At 55.6% G+C, this 18,972-nt stretch overlaps 2 protein-coding genes across 3 annotated transcripts in view; one reads left to right on the forward strand and one right to left on the reverse strand.

Annotated features, from left to right (window-relative positions):
- The first annotated feature begins 1,490 nt into the window (after nt 1–1,490).
- CKM (creatine kinase, M-type) lies at nt 1,491–10,754 on the forward strand. The gene is made up of 8 exons (XM_044260546.1): nt 1,491–1,530; nt 3,355–3,565; nt 4,467–4,621; nt 5,016–5,148; nt 8,115–8,286; nt 9,140–9,263; nt 9,615–9,804; nt 10,311–10,754. Exons 2-8 carry the CDS (start codon nt 3,373–3,375, stop codon nt 10,487–10,489), a joined length of 1,146 nt encoding a protein of 381 aa, XP_044116481.1. The 5' UTR covers nt 1,491–1,530; nt 3,355–3,372; the 3' UTR covers nt 10,490–10,754.
- A 2,978-nt stretch (nt 10,755–13,732) lies between these two features.
- Nucleotides 13,733–18,972, reverse strand: part of MARK4 (microtubule affinity regulating kinase 4) — a 28,195-nt gene continuing 22,955 nt past the window's right edge. The window contains exons 15-18 of one of the 2 annotated variants that reach the window (XM_044257125.1): nt 17,530–17,808; nt 17,294–17,373; nt 16,355–16,399; nt 14,922–15,063 (exon numbers count right to left, since the gene is read on the reverse strand). In XM_044257125.1, coding sequence (XP_044113060.1) covers nt 14,999–15,063; nt 16,355–16,399; nt 17,294–17,373; nt 17,530–17,808 — 469 coding nt within the window. In that variant the 3' untranslated portion in view covers nt 14,922–14,998. Of the gene's footprint in view, nt 15,064–16,354; nt 16,400–17,293; nt 17,374–17,529; nt 17,809–18,972 lie in introns of both variants that reach the window. The other variant, XM_044257124.1, reaches the window with a different exon arrangement.

Raw genomic sequence — 18,972 nt, forward strand, 5'->3', positions numbered from 1 at the left:
AGAATTGTTGAAATGATACATGCCTCTCTATTCTATTCTAGTTCCTTTTAGTTCTCTGAGCCTCCGTTTCCCTAGCCACGAAGGAGAACTTTGCCACTCTGATCTTGGTGGGAAGGAACAGTGGGTGGAGAGATCTCCCCTGATCTCCCTTTCTAAGCACTTCCTCCCCACCAGGAATCTGGGGAAAGGCAGGGAGGGCCCCCTTTCCCTAGATCAGACCCCAACTGCCTGGGAAGAAATGCGGAAATGGGGGACACCCGAGAGGAGGGAGGAACCCCAGAGGGAAAAGGCTGGTCTCTTCTCGATTGTAATCCTGGGCGCTCCCTGGACTCCTCCTGCCCCCTGGACTCTCCTGGCTTGCCCTGCAATCTCGGCGCCTCCCAGGCAGAGGATACGGCTTCCTCTAGCCGTCCTCGTCCCCGCGTGCACGGAATGCCCTCTTCAGCCCCTGAGGTCCAGGTCACCGTCGAGAGCTCCTGCTCCGCCGGGATCTGGAGGTGCGCGAGTCGGGAGTCCTGCCGGTGCTCTGCTCTGACCCGAGCCGCCGCCCAGCCCCCTTCCGCTGCGGGCGGGGGAGGCCTCCCTGGACCGCGGCTGCCCTTGTAAGGAGGCGAGGCAGGGGACACCCGACACGCCTGGTTATAATTAACCCGGACACGTGGCGACCCCACCCCCGCAACACCTGTCCCTGCCTGCCCCCCACCGGCCCCAGCACCTCGGGTCTAGGTCTTCGCAAAGGCGACAGCGAAGCGCCCTCTGAAAATAAGCGCCCTTCCAGAATGAGTCCCTCCCTGCCCCCCCCCCCCCCCCCCCACCCCCGGGAAGTCTCCCCGCGTCAGCCTGCCGCCCGACTGGAGTGGGGAGGGCGACCACCACCTCCAACCTTGGCCTTGAGTTTGAATCTCCCAGCTCTGGCAACCCTCCGTTTCCCTCCCACTAGCTCCGGAGGAGGAAAGTGCATCCAAACACGGGCTTCTAGGGTCAGGCTCTTCTGCGTTCAGTCTTGGGCTTTGGCCAAGTGCTCCCCAGTAGTGGGACTATTGCAAGGTTTCCCCAGGGGCGGGGCTCAGGACCTGCTGTTTATCCAGGTCAAGGCCACTGGGGGCTGAGGAGAGGCCTGGCCAGCCCAGGAGGGTCTGGTGGCCTAGTGGAGTGGTTTCTACGTGCCTGGGACGTCCCCTACCAGGGTCTTGTGTCCTGGGCGGGGGGCCAGCAGTCCCTGCCAGCCCGACTCAGCACTTGGTGGGGGAATTAAGTTGATGGGGGAAAGGGGGCTGGGCTCAGCCCCTGCAGCAGCCCATACAAGGCCATGGGGCTGGGCGCGAGGTATGCCTGGGTTCAGGGTGGGCACGGTTCCCGGGCAGGGAGATGAGAGGCTCAGCTGCCCTCTGGTTCCCTTCCTTGGGGGCAGCCCCTCCCAGCCAGTAGCACAGCCCGGCCCCCCTATATAAGGCCGGGGCTGCGGGCCCTTCCTTTGGGTCAGTGTCGCCTCCGGGATACAGACAGCCCCTTTCCGCACAGCCCAGCCAGGTACAGCCGGGGGTGGGAGTCAGGGCAGGGTACAGACTGGGGCCCCCATGGGGCTAGCAGCTGATCCGGTCGTGGGAGTCTGCCCCATATCCTCCTCCATGCAGGCGGGTCAGTGGGTGGGAAGGTCGACCGTGCATGAGGGGGTCCTCTCCACCTGTGAGACCCCTGGTCTGTGGCACGAGGTCATGAGGAGGGATCTTGGAGACAAAAGGAGTCTCAGCAGCTGCCAGCTGTCACCCCTGCGTGGGGCTTTAGGCTGGGCCTGTGTTTGTGATGGCTTGTCCCCAGCGCTGCGCTGGGCGCTGGAAGCCCAGTGGGAGGGGTCTGTCATCTGTCTGCGGGGTCACTGCATTTGCAATTCTGCGTGTGCCCAGTTGTTCCCCCACGGCGTTGTGACCTTGCATCTGACTTTCTATGGCACCTGCATGGCTGCCTGTATCCTGGGTGTGTCCGCGGGCTTGGAAGCGGGTGTGTGACTCTATTTATGGTGTGATCTGGGGGGTTGTGTGTGGCTCTGGGGCTCCCCCAGCTTGCCTCAGCACCCTCTGCGAACGCACCTCTTGCAGGCTGGGGGTGGGACACCCCGAAGTGGGGTTTCTGGGCTGGAAGCCCTTGAGCCTGGAGGCCTTGATGCGTGTCCTCCCGGCCACTCTGGCCCACCTGTCTCCAGGCTGCTGACTTGGTGCAAATGGAGCCCCAGGAATGTGAGGGGGGTGTGGGGGGGCAGCAGCTGGGAAGGGGAGAAGGAGTGGCCAGACTCTATAAATAATCCCCAGCCCTGGAGAGTAGCTCCAACGATGATGTTTCTTCTGGTGAATTCCATCTGCCCGGGCCTGATACCTCAGGCTTCAGCTCACCCTGCACCGCTCCCCCCCATTTCCTTTCTACCATTCTACCTGCTTCCCGTCCCTGGAGCTGCCAGCCACCTCCCACTCCCACCACCACCACTGAAGCATCCCTCCTCCTCCTTCCTGGGTCTTATGAATTAAACTAATAATAACCATCACGGCAACCATCCCTCGAGGAAGCAAGACCCAGCTCCGAGTGAGGACGTGTGCTCAGCCTGCCACGTCCCTGCACCAGAAGACTCTTCTTGGCAACCCCCGGGCCCAGGCTCAGTTTCTAGGCAAAAGAGGTTCAGAGAGGCTGAGCACCTGGCTTGAGGTCCCACAGCAGGTGATTTGGCACAGGCAAGATTCGAACCCAGCTCTGATGACCCCGGAGACTGGGCTTTCCTTCTCAACTAAGACCTGCCAGAGTTGTCAGTAAAGAGAGGGTCTGGCTACCCAGCCTTCCCTTCTGCCCTGCTCCTCATCCCCTAACTAAGCAGAAGCTTCGTGGAGAGAATGTCCCTTCTCTGCTCACACACTCATTCTCAGCCACACCGTCCACCTTCCCCCCAGCTCCTCACACAGACTTTTAAAATAATAGCGACGATAATAATAATAATAGCTAAGCAAAATAATGTTTATTGTGTGCCAGGACTATCCCAAGTGCTTAATGTACACGAACTCCTTTAAGCCCCTGAGATGAGGGCTCCTGTCACCCCCACTGTACACATGAGTAATCTGAGGCACAGAGAGGTTAAGCTGAGTCACCAAGGTCACACAGCTTATTGTATGTGGCCGAGCTGGGATCTGACCCAGAGTCCCCATGCATCCCGTCAAGTCACAGGGACTCAGAGACAAGACCCTTCTTGTTCCAAGTCACACAGCACCTGAGTCAGGACTGGGTCTGACCCCAAAGCTTTGCTCTGTTCCCTTGTTGGCCTCTGCTGGAGGCGAGTTAACCTCCCCCCCCCCGCAACCCGCCCTTGCCCACCAGGCCCCCCACGCCGCCACCATGCCGTTCAGTAACACCCACAACAAGTTCAAGCTGAACTACAAGCCTGAGGAGGAGTACCCCGACCTCAGCAAGCACAACAACCACATGGCCAAGGTGCTGACCCCGGAGCTCTACAAGAAGCTGCGGGACAAGGAGACTCCATCTGGCTTCACCCTGGACGATGTCATCCAGACCGGTGTGGACAACCCAGGTGGGCCTCCTTGCTGGAGTGTGGACAGGGACTCAGGTGGGGTGGGGGCTCCGGAGGCTGCCTGCCATGCCTTGGTCCCACCTCCCCGGGCCTCTGTTTTCCTGTCTGGAAGATGGGGGCTATACTCGAGGGGCTGTTGTGAGAAGCAAATAAGGCTACATGTATGAAGGGCTCGGGATGGGCCCCAGCACGTGGCCAACCCCTCACAAATGCATACAAGTAAGATGTGAAGAAATCATTCCGTCTCCTGAGGGCCTCAATTTCCACTGAAAAATGGGCACCCACATCATGAAAACAGAGTCTGTGCACCTACAGGGCTTGGAGAAGCGCTGGGGACAAAGCACGCACTCAGGGTCTGGCAGGGGGTGTCATTGGTGCCCTGGTTCTTTCTCCAAGGACATCAGAGCCCTGAGGGGGGTTCTAGCCTCCAACTCATTGTGTGATTGAGGAGCGGTGTCCCCTCTCTCTGGGCCTCTGTTTCCCCACCTGGGAATACGAGGGTCTTTCAAGTCTCTTATTATCTGTGGGAGCCAATAGTCTAATATGTTTCTGAAAGTTTTTCAGTGAAGGAAGAGTCCATGATTTGGGGACTCTGAAGTGGTAATATTTTTGGTACTTTATAACTGGGCCCCTAAGACTTTCTCCTTTGCCCTGTCTGCAGCACCTTTCCCTCACCCCAGATATCCCCTTGATCTCTCCCAGCCTTCCCTCTCTGTCCAACCAACCCTCATCCTCTGTAGTTCTGACCTAGAGGTCTTGAATGAGAACCTGCCAAGACACACACACACACACACACACACGTGCACACACGTGCACACGCACATACAGTCTACACTGGACCCAGGAGCCCGGGCCTTCCTTGCTGGGGACAAGCACCTCTGACCTCACCCTGAACCCCCAGGTCACCCCTTCATCATGACTGTGGGCTGTGTGGCCGGTGATGAGGAGTCCTACCAGGTGTTCAAGGATCTCTTTGACCCCATCATCCAAGACCGGCACGGGGGTTACAAACCCACTGACAAGCACAAGACTGACCTCAACCACGAGAACCTCAAGGTCAGCTGCCTCCAGGCCAGGGGAGGGACAGGGGAGAGAGAGGGAAGGACGCATGTGGGAAGGAGCATTCAGAGAGACAGAGGGGAGGGAAAGAGGGACAGCGAGGCACAGAAGACAGAGAGACCAAGGACAGAGCAAGGAGAGTCAGATGGGAGGAGAGACAGGGAAGATGAAGAGACATAGGAAGCGGGGACAAAGATGGGGAAAGAGATGTATGGAGGGAAAAAGAGGGACAGATGAGGAGCAGGGAGAAGGATGGAGGGAGAGAGAGAGAGGGGAGAGGCAGAACCAGGGTGGCGGTGGGAGAAGCCTGGGGACAAGAAGGAGCCAAAGGAAGTAGCAGAGAGTTGGAACTGGGAGCATGCCCAGCCCTGACCACCCTCCTGCCCTCCAGGGTGGAGACGACCTGGACCCCAACTATGTACTCAGCAGCCGCGTCCGCACGGGCCGCAGCATCAAGGGCTACACCCTGCCTCCCCATTGCTCCCGGGGCGAGCGCCGGGCCGTGGAGAAACTCTCCGTGGAAGGTGAGAACCCCCCTCCCCGCCCACCCTTGGGACCACCCAGCTCTGGCTCTGCTTCTCCATGATAAGAGTTTGGTAAGTCATGGGTGCCGGATGAGTGACGGCCGGTAGCATTACCCCTGGTGAAAGCCAGGGGGCGCTGACAAGGCACCCAGGGCACAACCACGCAGACCCTCAGTGGTATCGGGGTCCTGACCTCCATCCGTCCAGCCAGCCAGCCAGCAAACATTTGCGGTTGTTATGGTCCTGCGTAGGGAGCTAGGGCTCCCGTGATGAATAAGATGGACAAGGTCACGCTCTCACAGAGCTGTCAGCCTGGTGGGGAGATAAGAGGAAACACAGAAACCAACAAAAGAATGATGAATTCCAACATGCCATGTAGCCAAAATACAAAGGTGCATCTCGGCATGACTGGGAGGAGCTCTCCTAGAAATGAAAGGTTGAGCGATGCCTGGGCGGCTCAGTTGGTTAAGCGACTGCCTTTGGCTCAGGTTGTGATCCTGGAGTCCCAAGATTGAGTCCCGCATAGGGCTCCCTGCTCAGCAGGGAGTCTGCTTCTCCCTCGGACCTGCCTTTCTCTCATGCTCTCTCTCTCTCTCTCTCTCTCTCATTCTCTCAAGTAAATAAATTAAATTTAAAAAAAAGAAAGAAAGAAAGAAAGGGTTGAGACCTGATTGACAAGAAGGAACCTGGAGAATTCCAGGCAGGTGGAGTGGCAAGTGCAAAGGCCCTGAGGTGGAAAAGTGTGGCTGGAGCTGAGTGGACCAGGGGAGGAGATGTGTTCAGAGGGATATGGGTGGCTAGGCTGTGCAGAGCCTTGTGGGCTGTCTGGAGGGCTTTGGCTTTGACTCTGAGAGAGATGGGAACCTTGGGAGGATGGTGAGAAGAGTAAGTCCACAGAATTTCATGGAGTCCTCTGGCTGTTGAGTGGGGAACAGACTGTGGGCAGAGGTAGGAGCAGAGAGACTGTAAGGGGCAACCACAGTGGTCCGGGCTCTGGGGTGAAGGGTAGACAGTGGGATGTAGAGAAAGAATGGGTAGGGTTGAGTGGTAGAATCATTAGGCCTTTCAAGCGCCTTGTTTCTAGTAAATGTTTAACACCCAGCTCGCAAAACGAAGACAAAAACAAACAAAAAACCCCCAACCAACCAAACCAAAAAACCAGCCTCAATTTGCATCGACTGCCAGTTTCCAAGGTGTAAATTCTCCTACCATGACCAATTTTAAGCTATGAACATGATGTCATAGAGAGATGGGAAGCGATGCACCTAGGTACGTGGGATCCCCATCATCAGATAGGGACGAAAAATCTTCAAGAACATAGATAATAAAGATGCAATAAAATAATTAGGAAGTAACCATTTTGAATATTTACTACCTGTGGGTTTTTAAAAAACTTTATTTATTTATTTTTAGAGAGAGAGAGAGGAGGGGCAGAGAGAGAGAGAATTTTTTTTTTTTTTGACAGATCACAAGTAGGCAGAGAGAGAGAGAGAGCGAGGAGGAAGCAGGCTCCCTGCCGAGCAGAGAGCCCAACTTGGGGCTCAATCCCAGGACCCTGGGATCATTACCTGAGCCGAAGGCAGAAGCTTTAACCCACGGAGCCACCCAGGCACCCCAGAGAGAGAGAATTTTAAGCAGGCTCCACACCCAGCACAGAGCCCAGTGCAGGGCTTGATCTCACAACTCTGAGATCACGACCTGAGCTGAAATCAAGAGTCAGATGCTTAACTGACTGAGCCACTCAGATGCCCCCTATTACTTGTTTTAAAATATAGTTTATTTAACTGGAAGTTTACATAAATTATTATTATTTTTTAAGTAGGCTTCACGCCCAACATGGGGCTCAAACTCACGACCCTGACATCAAGGGTTGTGTGTTCTACCGACTGAGGCAGCCAGATAAATTTTTTTTTTTAAGATTTTAGTTTTTTATTAGAGAGAGAGAATGGGAGAGGGAGAGAGAGTGAGAGAGCATGAGAGTGAGGAGGGTCAGAGGGAGAAGCAGACTCTCCACAGAGCAGGGAGTCTGATGTGGGACTCGATCCCAGGACTCGAGGATCACCACCTGAGCTGAAGGCAGTCGCTTAACCAATTGAGCCACCCAGGCACTCCTAGATAAATTATTTTAACAATATAATATAGTATAAAGCATGTGATATATAGCATTATATAATATACTATATTGAAGTGTTTAATGTGTATATAAATATATACATTTATTCTTTTTTTTTTAAGATTTTATTTATTTATTTGACAGAGAGAGATCACAAGTAGGCAGAGAGGCAGGCAGAGAGAGAGAGAGAGGAGGAAGCAGAGAGAGGAGGAAGCAGGCTCCCTACTGAGCAGAGAGCCCGATGCGGGACTCGATCCCAGGACCCTGAGATCATGACCTGAGCCGAAGGCAGTGGCTTAACCCACTGAGCCACCCAGGCACCCTATACATTTATTCTATATATGAATATAAACAAATACTACATATGTTATTTTTTTAATAATAACTTTTTTTAAGATTTTTATTTATTTATTTGCCAGACAGAGATCACAAGTAGGCAGAGAGGCAGGCAGAGAGAGAGGAGGAAGCAGGTTCCCTGCAGAGCAGAGAGCCCAACTTGGGGCTCAATCCCAGGACCCTGGGATCATGACCTGAGCCGAAGGTAGAGGCTTAACCCACTGAGCCACCCAGCCACCCCTACATATGCTATTTTATAATAATTTTTACGGATGGCTTCCCAAATTCCTAACATGTTGACTGTCCATCTTGTTGGCCAACTGGAGGGGCTTCAGCACACGGTTGGTCACAGGTGAATGGGATGTGAAGGTCAAGGAAGGAGAGATTCTATGCAAAATCTGGGTTTTGCCCTAGTGTTCAGATGCCATTAGCATATCCACAGGACCAAGCCCCCGGCCTCTGCGCCCAGGCTGTGGTGGGCAGGCTGCTGACCACTCCCTTGTGTGGCCCCCCTTAGCCCTCAACAGCCTGACAGGCGAGTTCAAGGGGAAGTACTATCCTCTGAAGAGCATGACGGAGCAGGAGCAGCAGCAACTCATTGACGATCACTTCCTGTTCGACAAGCCCGTGTCCCCACTGCTGCTGGCCTCTGGCATGGCCCGGGACTGGCCCGACGCCCGTGGCATCTGGTGAGGTCCCCTCTGCCAGCCTCCCCATTCCTCTACCAAAGCCAACACCATAAAAATGACGATGTTTCCAGGCATCCCCAGAAAAGTGACCTTGCCTTTCACCCCTGTGTGACCTTGGGCACATTATTTTAACATTTCTCTGCCCTGGTTTCCCCATCTGTAAAATGGAGAGCAGTAATGAAAACGGTGTCTAGGATATAGTAAGTGCCCAACATTGGCTATTAGTTTTATCGTTTACGGTTGCTTATAGTTACTTTCTATGAACCTTTGAATCCCCAATTCTGATAGCGAAAGATTTTCAAAGGTTTTGAAAACTTAGGTCTCAGATGATTTGGAGAGTCTGAGTTCCAAGATATACAGATGGGACGATTCTAAGGTTCCAAGATTTTGAGTATTTTTAGGTTCTTGGATTCCACTAATTCTAGGTTCTGTGATTCCCTGGTTTCAGACATTTCCAGATCTAAATGTTTTATGGCTCTAAGCCTCTATTTCTGACATGTCACAAGGTGAAGGCAAGGTTGGTCCCTGAGACCAGATGTAGGATTTCCAAGATTTGTCAATTCGGACTCCCAGCTTCTGTTCTTCAAAGATTCTGAGATTCTAAGCATCTGTAATTTAATGCTGTTCAGACTTAAGACCCTAAAAACCTTTGATCCTAATTAGACTGGCGATTCCTCAGATTCGATGACGTTCGGGTCTACGGGGGTAAAGCTTCTGCGACTTTGAGGAACGGGTGCCACCACTCGAAACTCCTCCGGCCCGCTGCCCCCTAGCGGTGGGGGTGTTTTCGAGAGGCCGGGAGTGGGGTGGCCACGCGGAGCTGATGTCCTGGCCTCCTCTTGCCCCACACTAGGCACAATGACAACAAGAGCTTCCTGGTGTGGGTGAATGAGGAGGACCACCTCCGAGTCATTTCCATGGAGAAGGGGGGCAACATGAAGGAGGTTTTCCGCCGCTTCTGCGTGGGGCTGCAGAAGGTATGGAGGCTGGCCCTCGCGGCGGACCTGGGACTACCCGACCTGGAACGCCCTACCTGGAACGCCCCGCCCGCCTCTCAGGGCTCCGCCCCCCGGGGCAACCCGGCTCCACCCTCTGCGCAAGCCCCGCCCCTAAGAACGCTCCTCGGAAGCGTCCTCAAGCCCAGCCCCCTCTGCATCTTGCACCACCTGGGTGGTCCGGCCCTTCGTTTCAGAAGCTGAGCGCCGGCAATTTCCCAACCCCACCCCCCACCCACGTCCTCACCCCGTCTTCCTCCCAACCCCGTCCGGGTTGCCGGTGTATTTGGGGCGCCCGCTGGCGCTGACCCCAGTCCTCTCCCCTTACCTCAGATTGAGGAGATCTTCAAGAAAGCTGGCCACCCCTTCATGTGGAACGAGCACTTGGGTTACGTGCTCACCTGCCCGTCCAACCTGGGCACCGGACTGCGTGGAGGCGTGCATGTCAAGCTGGCGCACCTGAGCAAGCACCCCAAGTTCGAGGAGATCCTCACCCGTCTGCGCCTGCAGAAGCGCGGCACAGGTGCGGCTCTGCCTCCGCTTGCCGCGGCGTCGGGGGCTGGCCCTGTGCGGAAGGGGAGGCGGGGCATCCATGCGGGTTCTGGAGGGACCAGGGCTACCCCTCCGTGGGCCTCAGTTTCTTCCTCTGTAAATGGGCGTCAGCACGCTTTGTCTCATAGGAATCGATAGGACGTCATGAAATTGTGGATGTCCCCTGCCCCCTAGGGCCCTCGGTTTCCTATGTGTAAAGGAGAGGACGGTCAGGGTTCAGCCCCAGACGGCCGGGCTCCGGAACTCGCTCTTAGCCGCAGGGCTGTATTTTCATGTTGGGTGGTTGAGGGGAGAGGTATCTAAATTAGCCGGAGGCGTGAGCCCACGAATGGACATTTAGGAGACTCAATGCACGTAACCGGTTACACAGTAGGCGTCCAGTACGTGCAGCCGTCTCCGCTGGCACGGGGGCCGCATCCTGGGCCCCATTCCTGCACCTCTGCTCCCTGCTTATGCCCCTGCCTTCTGCTCCTGCAGGCGGTGTGGACACAGCTGCTGTGGGCTCAGTGTTCGACATATCCAACGCGGATCGGCTGGGCTCGTCCGAAGTCGAACAGGTGCAGCTGGTGGTGGACGGTGTGAAGCTCATGGTGGAGATGGAGAAGAAGCTGGAAAAGGGCCAGTCCATCGACGACATGATCCCCGCCCAGAAATAGGCGTCGGGCCCGCTCGCCGCCGACTGCTGGAGCCCCAGCCAAAGGGAGGACTCCGCCTGTCGGGGGTCCGCCCCCCACCAGCTCCACTTAGAGGGGTTCGGCCACCTGGGGGCTCTATCCAACCATCTCGGAATTCCATTCCCAACCGGAGTTCCAACGAACGGGCTTCAGCTTCTGAAGCTATCTGGCCAATGAGGAACCTCCTCACACCTTCCCCTCCTTTTCCCAGAGCTCCGCCCACCACCAGGAGCTCTGGCTAACGGAGGGCTCGCCGACACATCTGGAGTTCCTGCTTTTTCTACACCCAAAGCAACAAATAAAAGCAATGGTGGCCCTAACTTCTGTGCGAGAGTTACTGAGCAGCAGGAGGAGGGACGTTTGCCGTTGGCCGCTGCGCGACCTCGAAGGGGCTTGCCTTCCCCAGTCCCGTTATATCCCATCTCTAAAATAAGGCAAAGTTAGTGAACCGTCTAATTCATTCCGATACGGTCCAATGAAGAAATCTGAGACCCAGAGTCGTGCGGCCCCCTTCCCAACCTGAGCTCCCCATCACGCATACTTAGATCTCAAACACAGGGTGCCCACGGGGGAGAAACGTAAGCCAAACCAAACGTCTGAGACTTGAATTTGGCCCCTGGGACTCCAGTGTGAGACCTACCGTGCATCTCATCACATATACCTCATTCTATCCGTCGCGGGCCTCCTTCTGTGTGTTCTCACTTCATCCCTCGACAGCGGCGACCAGTCCTTTAAACTTCCTTTTCGTTGCTCCTGAACCCGACATCGCTCCCTACATCTCCTAGAACGTGCCCCTATGGTTTGCGCTTCTCCAAGAGCAAACTGAAACGCGCACCACTCGCTGAAGGCGCATCTTTCCAGTTCCTTCCCCATTATTCCTCTCTACGCTCTTGCTCCTTACACCCTCGATTCCCACCTTAACGTCTTTGCCCATGCTCCTCCCCCCGCCCCCCTGCCCCCCAGGTTTGGGGCTTGGCTCAGAGCGTTCCCTTGAAGTCTTGAGGGATCCGCCTTTGGAGAGCCTTGAAAAGCTGGGTCCTAGGCAGCAGGTGGGGAGGGGCCGTGGGAGGGGCAGGTAATGGCAGTCGGGAAGCATCTGAACACGTATTGGGTGTTGGCCACATCAATCACCTCTACTCGACCCAATACCTTGAGGCCTCCATCTGCCTGAGCAGCCTCGTGGCCTCAGAAAGAGACCAAGGTTTCAGAAAGAAATGTGAGTTGGAGTAAGTGGAAGGCGGAGCCCCAGGGACCTGGAGGAGGCACTTTTTCAAACCTGAAACCGAGGTAAAGGGCCCTTAGAGATCAAGAGATGTGCTCTGTTTTACAGAGGGTAAACTGAGGCCAGGGGATGTCCCCAAGAGAGTACCGAAATGGCAAGGCTAGGAGAGAAAGACTAGACCTCTCAGATGTCAGGATGTCCTTTACAACACTGCCCCAAGTGAAGATTGCGTCACTAACCCCAGCTCCACACCCCCCACCCCACCCTCGAGGCCCCACAGACCACAGGGGGACTGTCAGAGCCAAATCTGACCATCAGCGACCATGCCTGTCCTGCCCATCTTGCCTCATAAGCTCTAATCCCACCTCTGTCCCTCTCCAACCTCCTCCCTACTCTCCTTTCCTCCCTTCGCAGCATAAACCTGTCCCTGCCTCTCCCTTGTTTACAAGCTCGCCATGGCTCCCAGTGTCCTTGGAAGAAAGCCTGGGCCCCTCTCCACGACCTTCAGGGCCCTGCCAGCATCTCAGCCTCATCTCTCCCAGAGACTCTTCTCACTGCGAATTTTATGCCATTTGCTGTACTCTTGCTCTCCTGCTTCCCAGGCATCGTACAAGCTGTTCCATCTGCCTAGAACATAAACCCCCTAACCGCCATGTCTAGCTAGCTGTTCATATTCTCCCAGGGGCAGTTGGGCTGTTCCTCCTCCCTGACTGGGACATGCACTCTCTTGGACTTCCCTAGCCTCTGCCCCGCCCCCCTCAGCCCTTCCCAATTTGGATCATCACTGATGCAGCTAAATCCAGCTGAGCCCCCTGGAGGGCAGGACTGGGGCTGTTCTGGCCACCACTATGTCCCCGGCACAGGGCTGGGCACACAAGAAGCCCTTAGGGATTGAGATTTCCAGAGTTGGTTGGTGCCCACCACCTGACTCAGTAGAGACACCTTTCAGCAGATCCCTATTCTGGTCTCACTCATAAGACAGTAACGCAGTTCTGCCTGAAACCCTGAATTTTTCAACACTGACCACTCAGTTTCTACCACTCGTCATTTCTCATTTGACTCTGCTATCAGCCCCAGGAAGAACACAAGACACGGGTTGACTGTACCATGTCCCAAGTGGGCACTTGAAACACAGCATGCTAAGCCTCTTCTCTACATACAACCCCCCATGGCTCCCTAGTGCCCTTGGATGAAAGCCCAGCTCACTCACTTTGGCCCTTTGGCCTACGAGGCCCTGTGTGAGCAACCCCCACCCTCTACTGCTTTGCTCTGTTGAGCTTCTATTTCCTTCCTCTGGCTAAGGACACCTTGACTTTCCTCTGAGGAACCCCTCTACTACCAGCTCTAGGCAGGGGTCTGGCTGCTTCTGAGCACCAGTGACTGGGTCAGGGATGGTCACATGACTTCTCTGTGCCACTAAGGGTCTGTCTTGGGACTTTTGCCAAAAGTTGGCAATGAGGAAATTTCTGGTGCAGAAACTAGGCAAAGGGAGGAGCAGTTGGAACTGCTGGGGTCATCACTGCCATCAGGGAGTGTCTGCTGAAAACTACTGGCTGAAACTATTCAAATCACACGGAAAAAAGCCAAGAGATGGCTGGCTGCCTGGATTCAGCCATACCTGAAGTCAGGCACCCCACACTATTAAGGAACATAAATGAATGTTTTCTTTCAAGTGTAGGATTATGAGTCCTAATACAGCATTTCCCTTGCTAATTCTCCACCACCAGCAAGATAGCAGCCACATGGAAATTACCCACAGTTCTCTGAAGGTCCGTCATGCACTCCTATCCCCGGACTTTTGCCCAGACATACCCCAAACCCAGTCAACTCCTACTCATCTTTCAAAGCCCAACTCCAGCATCATTTTCCTGGCTCCCCTCCCACTATCTTCTGGGCTCCGCAAAGCAACGGTTTCTCTCATGTTTTGTGTCCGAACCCGTACCCGCCACAGACAGGGGCTCCATGTGTCTCCGTGTCCAGCACTGGGCCTGGCACGGAGTAGGCACAGGTCAATGACTGTTTATTGAATAAATGTACTACTGGAGTAAGAAGTGGCTTAGAGTCTGGTATAACATGTGGGTGGGCACGTGAGTGGATGAATGGGGGACCGATATAGGAACTGGGGGCCTCGTGGATGAGGCCGAGTTCTGTCCTGCCCTCCTCCACCGTCATCCTTGACCCTCACACCCCCACTACACCCATTCTGCAGCTGAGAAAACCGAGGCTCAGAAAGGAGGAACCACTGGCCCAAAAGTCACACACCATCTCCTCCTCCTCTGACTCGCAGGTGAGGGCAGGGAAGGAAAAGCCCAGGGTCAGCGTGGGGGAGGGGGACTCTCCTAAATTTATTGGGCGACAGGCTGCAGGTGAGGGGGCTGACAAGAGGAGGGGGGGTGTAATAACTTAAAAACCGGAGGTGACAGCGGCAGCTCCTCGAGAGATCTCTGCAGAGGGGAGGGTGTGGGGGTATTTACAAGGATTTGTACAAAGTGCCCCGCGCCAGCCTGGGGCGGGAAGGAGGGGGTGGGGTTCGAGCATGAGGTGAGGGGAGGGGAAGGGATCTGCCTCTCTGACTCCCACTCCCAGCCCCCCATTCTCCAGTCTTTAGGCTCAGCAACTCTTCCTGCCCCCACCCAAGGCCTAATTCTTGAGCTCTCGGGGTGGGGGTGGGGCAGGGATGGAAGAGTTTCCTCAGTGTCCCTTTCTCCCCCTGCCCTGCTCCCAAAGTCTCCTGGGGTGCCCCCCTGGCACGGTGAGGGGGGACAGGGCCGGCTGCAGGCTCCAGGAAGGGGCCAGCTACCCTCGCTCAGGCCCCTCACTCTTCTCTCATGCCCAGTGGCCCCGGAGAACAGCATGAGGGACAGTCTCTGTCCCCACGTCGAATTCGCGGGAACCGAGGTGATGACAGAGGGAGACGCCCCTCCCTGACCCCTCTCCGTGCTGTGGAGGTGAAGGGGATGAGGGAGAAGATGAGGAGGGGACCCGGGCCGTGGCAGCTCAGAGCTCGAGGTCGTTGGAGATGCGGGTGACGAGGGTGCGGAAGGCCAGGGCGGTGCCCGCCACACGGCGGAAGAGAACTCCCCGCAGGCCGGGCCGGGGCAGCTGGCAGACCTCCACTTCGAAGTGGGACAGGGGCTCGGGCCCGCCCGCACCCCCGTGCAGGCAGGCCAGCAGGAACGGCTGTGGCTGGCGGCAGCGGCAGCGGGCGGCCGCGGTGGCCTGGCGCAGAGCTGCCATCAGGGCCTCAGGCGGGCGTGAGCTGGTCAGCTTCACACTCCAGGGGAATCGGAGTAGCCGGGGGGCGGTTTCCGTTTGATCCCAAGGTAGATGGCAACTGGGGCGGGAAGACATCAGTGGTCAGACACGGCACAGGAGCTGGAGGCCACCCACTGTTCCCACTGGGGACAGACTCCTGGCCGTCCCTCACAGCCCGCCACCCTCTCTCAGCCCAGGGACGGTGACAGAGGTTCGGCTGTGTGGATGGCTGCCCAGCAGGAGACTACACTGCCCAGCCTCCGTGGCAGCCAGGCGCCGCCTTGTCTCTAAATTCCGGGATGCGAGTGGAAGCGATGCGGGCAACCTCCGTCCATCACCTCCTCCCAAAGGCTATCTGGACATTGCTGGGGGCTCTTTGAGTATCTCAGTGTCTTGGGATGGGGGCGCCGCTGACATTTATTAGGTTCAGGGAGGATACATGTTCTGCCACGTGCAAAAGGCCCCGTACAACAAAGAAATGTCCTGCCTAAAGCACCACAGGCGCGCCTCTTGAGAACCATCGCACACTTAGTCTTCCTGGTTTACCCGCGGGCGCCCGGGCCTCTCACCGCCAAGCTGGGCACATGGCTCAGTTCTGGCCAATGAGAGCGTTCCACCCCCTGCCTCCTGTGATTGGTTCAAAGAGGAGCATATGACCAGGTCCCACCAATCAGAGTATTCCACCCATCTGGCCACAGGCATTGGTTCAGGGATAGCCATGTGACTCAGTTCCAGCCAATGAGAGTCAGTCCTGGGACCTTTGGGACTGGTGGGGAGGTCCTTTATTTGCATGGGGGGGTGGTCTTTACACATGGATTGTATCAAACTGAAGCAGGGCAGGCAAGGTACAGGGCTGCCTGCTTTTGTCAATAAGTGTTACTGGAACCCCGCCACGCCCATTAGTTTTTGTATTGACTGTGGCTGTTTTTGTGCAACAAGGGCAGAGCCGAACAGGCATGACAGAGATTACCTGGCCCTCAAAGCCTAAACTATTTACCATGTGGGGCTGTACAGGTAATGCCCAAGCTGCTGCAGCCGTTGTACCTCGTTGGATGAGGGGGGAAGGAGGTATGACAGCAGGAGCTGGTCATACATGGAAGAGGCTGGACGTAAGGATGGTCAAGGGACAGTGTGCACGGGTGGGGGTGGAAATGAGAGGAAACTGTCGGGAGTCGGGGCATAAAAGGCACAGGCAGGGGAAGGAGGCTCCGAGGGAGAGTTCAGGAAGCTGGCCTGGAGAACAAGGCTCAGGTCCCATCTAAAGATATGGGAGTGGTGGATAGGGGAGGTGTGGACACAAGTAGGGTCTGAGGCTCAGAAGTGGGGAGGGGGCCAATGTAGCGGCCCAGGATGTAGGCACAGGCACTCACCTTGTGACCTCAGGTCCCCCGATTCTCTCAGGTTCGTCTGTGACCCTAAAAGGGGAGAGGGGGGCAGAGTGTCTAATCTGCACATACGGTGCCCCCTCCCCCAACCCACCGCTTCCAGGACTCTGGGCAGCCCCTGCCTCAGCCCAGGTCCGGGTCCCTCCCTGCTGGCTGGAGCTGAGCTGGGGAGGGTTGGGAGTCAGAATCTGAACTCCCTCTCCATGCCCAGAAGGGGCGTCCCTTTCGAAATGGTTAGTGCAGGTCGGAGGAAAGATACTGAAGAATTTGGAAGTCGGAAGAGAAAGGGGTTGGGCAGAGACACACACCTACAGAGAGAAGGACATGGACACACACACACGCACCCCTCCTTCAGCCTTTGCTCAAACGGCACCTCCTTAGTGAGGCCTGCTCCATTTAAAACTGCACTTCTCTTCCCTGCTCTAGTTTTCTTCTCAGTACTCATTTACTGTCTGGATCTCCGAGGAGAATGTCGGCTCTGCCTGGGCTGGGATTTTATACATTCTGTTCACTCTACTCCAGGGTCTAAGATAGGGCCAGGTACACAACAGGCGCTCAGTGAATAAACATAAATCATTTTCCAAGGATTTCCAGGCATTCTATGCTCAGTCCATATATCACCTTGTTCAGTCCACACGACAACCCTAGGAGGAAGGCACTGTTATGTCTATCCCCACCTTACAGGAGAGGAAAGCAAGGTTGAGTGACTTGCTCAAGGTCACTCAGCAGAGCTGGGGTCTGAACCTTAAGAGTCTGGCTCCAGAGGCCATGTTCATTAAATGAGTAAAATGAACAGCCAGACCCCACAACCAGTCCTCCTCCCGCACACACACAGCCCCCCTCCCCCACCCCTGTACGCACAGGTCAGACATGCAGACAGGGAGGCAGAGCCAGCAGGGACAGCGGAGGGTGGACGGGACTTACTGATCTTGGATCCCTGGGGCAGAGAGGCGCCCGAAACGCAGCGGTTAGAGTTCTGCCGTTTAGAGGGATCGAGGGTAACCCTGTAGTGTGAGGAGGGAGGTGAAGGGTGACAGAGAAGGAGGAGGAGAAAGAAGAGGAGGAGGAGTAGGGGTACAGGAGGCAGAGCAGAGTAGAAGACAGGTTAGGCCCCATTGCCCCTCACCGCACCCCCCACCCCCATGTCCCATGGGGCTCACCTTCGGGTCAGTTTGGAGGTCAGCTTGGTGAAGAGGTTGGTGGTAGGGCGGGGCCGCCCAGTAGGCAGGGGTGTGGCCTCGTGGGCCAGGGTAGGGGAGGCAGGGGGTCCATTCTGCACACCCCCGCCTCCCCCTCCCCCTGCCCTCCGGTCCCGGACCTGACCACCGTGGAAGGTGCTGCGGATGGTGGAACCGCGTGCCAGGCGGCTCCGCTCCCCTGATGGGGGAGCCAGGCTGTGACTAGAGGGAGAGGCGGGGGGCACCCGTGGGGTACCCGAGCTGTGGGCAGAAAGGGACAAGTCAGAGCGGGGCCTCAAGGCAGGTCAAGGCCCCAGTCTTTCTGATTCTTCACTAACCTGTCCTGAGATGAGAAACATTAAAAAACTTAGAGCTCAGAGACAGGGTTGCCATGCACAGTTGGGCAGGCTGTGTACTATACAACCCTAGCTATTTTACTGACTCTTCTTTCTTCCTAAGTCATTCCTCCTTCAAACTGTCCTTTCTTTAAACTTTATCCACTCCAGATGAATCCTCTCCTCTCCAAACTCAGCAGTTGAATAGGTTCAGATACATTTTTTGATGAATCCCTTGCCATTTGGCATCCAGACCTCACGAACCAAATCAACTTTGCAAATGCTCTATCTGAACTTTCATTACTCGAACTCGGGATAGGAATAGGCGTGAACATCAAAGGCACTTAAACTCATTATGATAATTTTTTGATAGGTGAGAAAGGATACTCTTCCTAATTGTCTCAAGATGTTGTGTTGACTGTGGTGGTTTCCGCATCCCAGGACCCTCCTCTAGACCCTCCCAGTCCTGACAGGAGGGGCCAGACCTACAATTTCTATCCTTCCAAGGACCCCAGGACCAGCCTGGATCTCAAAGAGGGAACCCTGACTGTGGCAGATGCCACTACCTCTCCCTTGGAATCCGTCCTCCTTGTTTTACTTTCAGTAACCAAACTTCCTAAGAATATGAGCCTTGCATATGGCCACCCAGCCAGAGACTACATTTCCCAGCTCCCTTGCAGTTAGGGATGGTCATGTGACTACTCTCCAGCCAATGGGATACAAACAGAAGTATTTTGTCCCATTTCTGGGTCAGGGCTCTAAAAAGCATGCAGCTTGTGCTCCACTCTTTCCATCCTTCTTGCTAGTTAGAAACGGTAGCAGCTGGTGCAGTGGCCTCAGTCCCAGAGCTGGAGCCTCGGGCTGAGTTTGGCAGGAACAATCTGGGTCCTTGGAGGACCCTGCCTGCCTACCTCTGGATGGCTCTATCAGAGAGGACTAAACCTCCTTCTCATTTAAGCCACCATCCCTTGAAATCTCTTCATTACACCAGCTGAGTCTACAATCTAACTGCTGCCCCATCTCTCGACCAAAGCTGGAAGGCTATGCACTATAGTGTTTACAAATACATAAACTGGAGTCAGTCAGGAAT

The sequence above is a fragment of the Neovison vison genome, chromosome 7 (assembly GCF_020171115.1).
Source record: "Neovison vison isolate M4711 chromosome 7, ASM_NN_V1, whole genome shotgun sequence".
NCBI lineage: Eukaryota > Metazoa > Chordata > Mammalia > Carnivora > Mustelidae > Neogale > Neogale vison.

What these genes read in the sequence shown, in the direction of transcription:
- CKM (XM_044260546.1), top strand. Translation starts at nt 3,373, where the DNA reads ATGCCGTTCAGTAACACCCACAACAAGTTCAAGCTGAACTACAAGCCT. An exon ending in CCCGACGCCCGTGGCATCTG is followed by an intron (nt 8,287 to 9,139) that starts GTGAGGTCCCCT and finishes GCCCCACACTAG; the next exon opens with GCACAATGACAACAAGAGCT. An exon ending in TCTGCGTGGGGCTGCAGAAG is followed by an intron (nt 9,264 to 9,614) that starts GTATGGAGGCTG and finishes CCCTTACCTCAG; the next exon opens with ATTGAGGAGATCTTCAAGAA.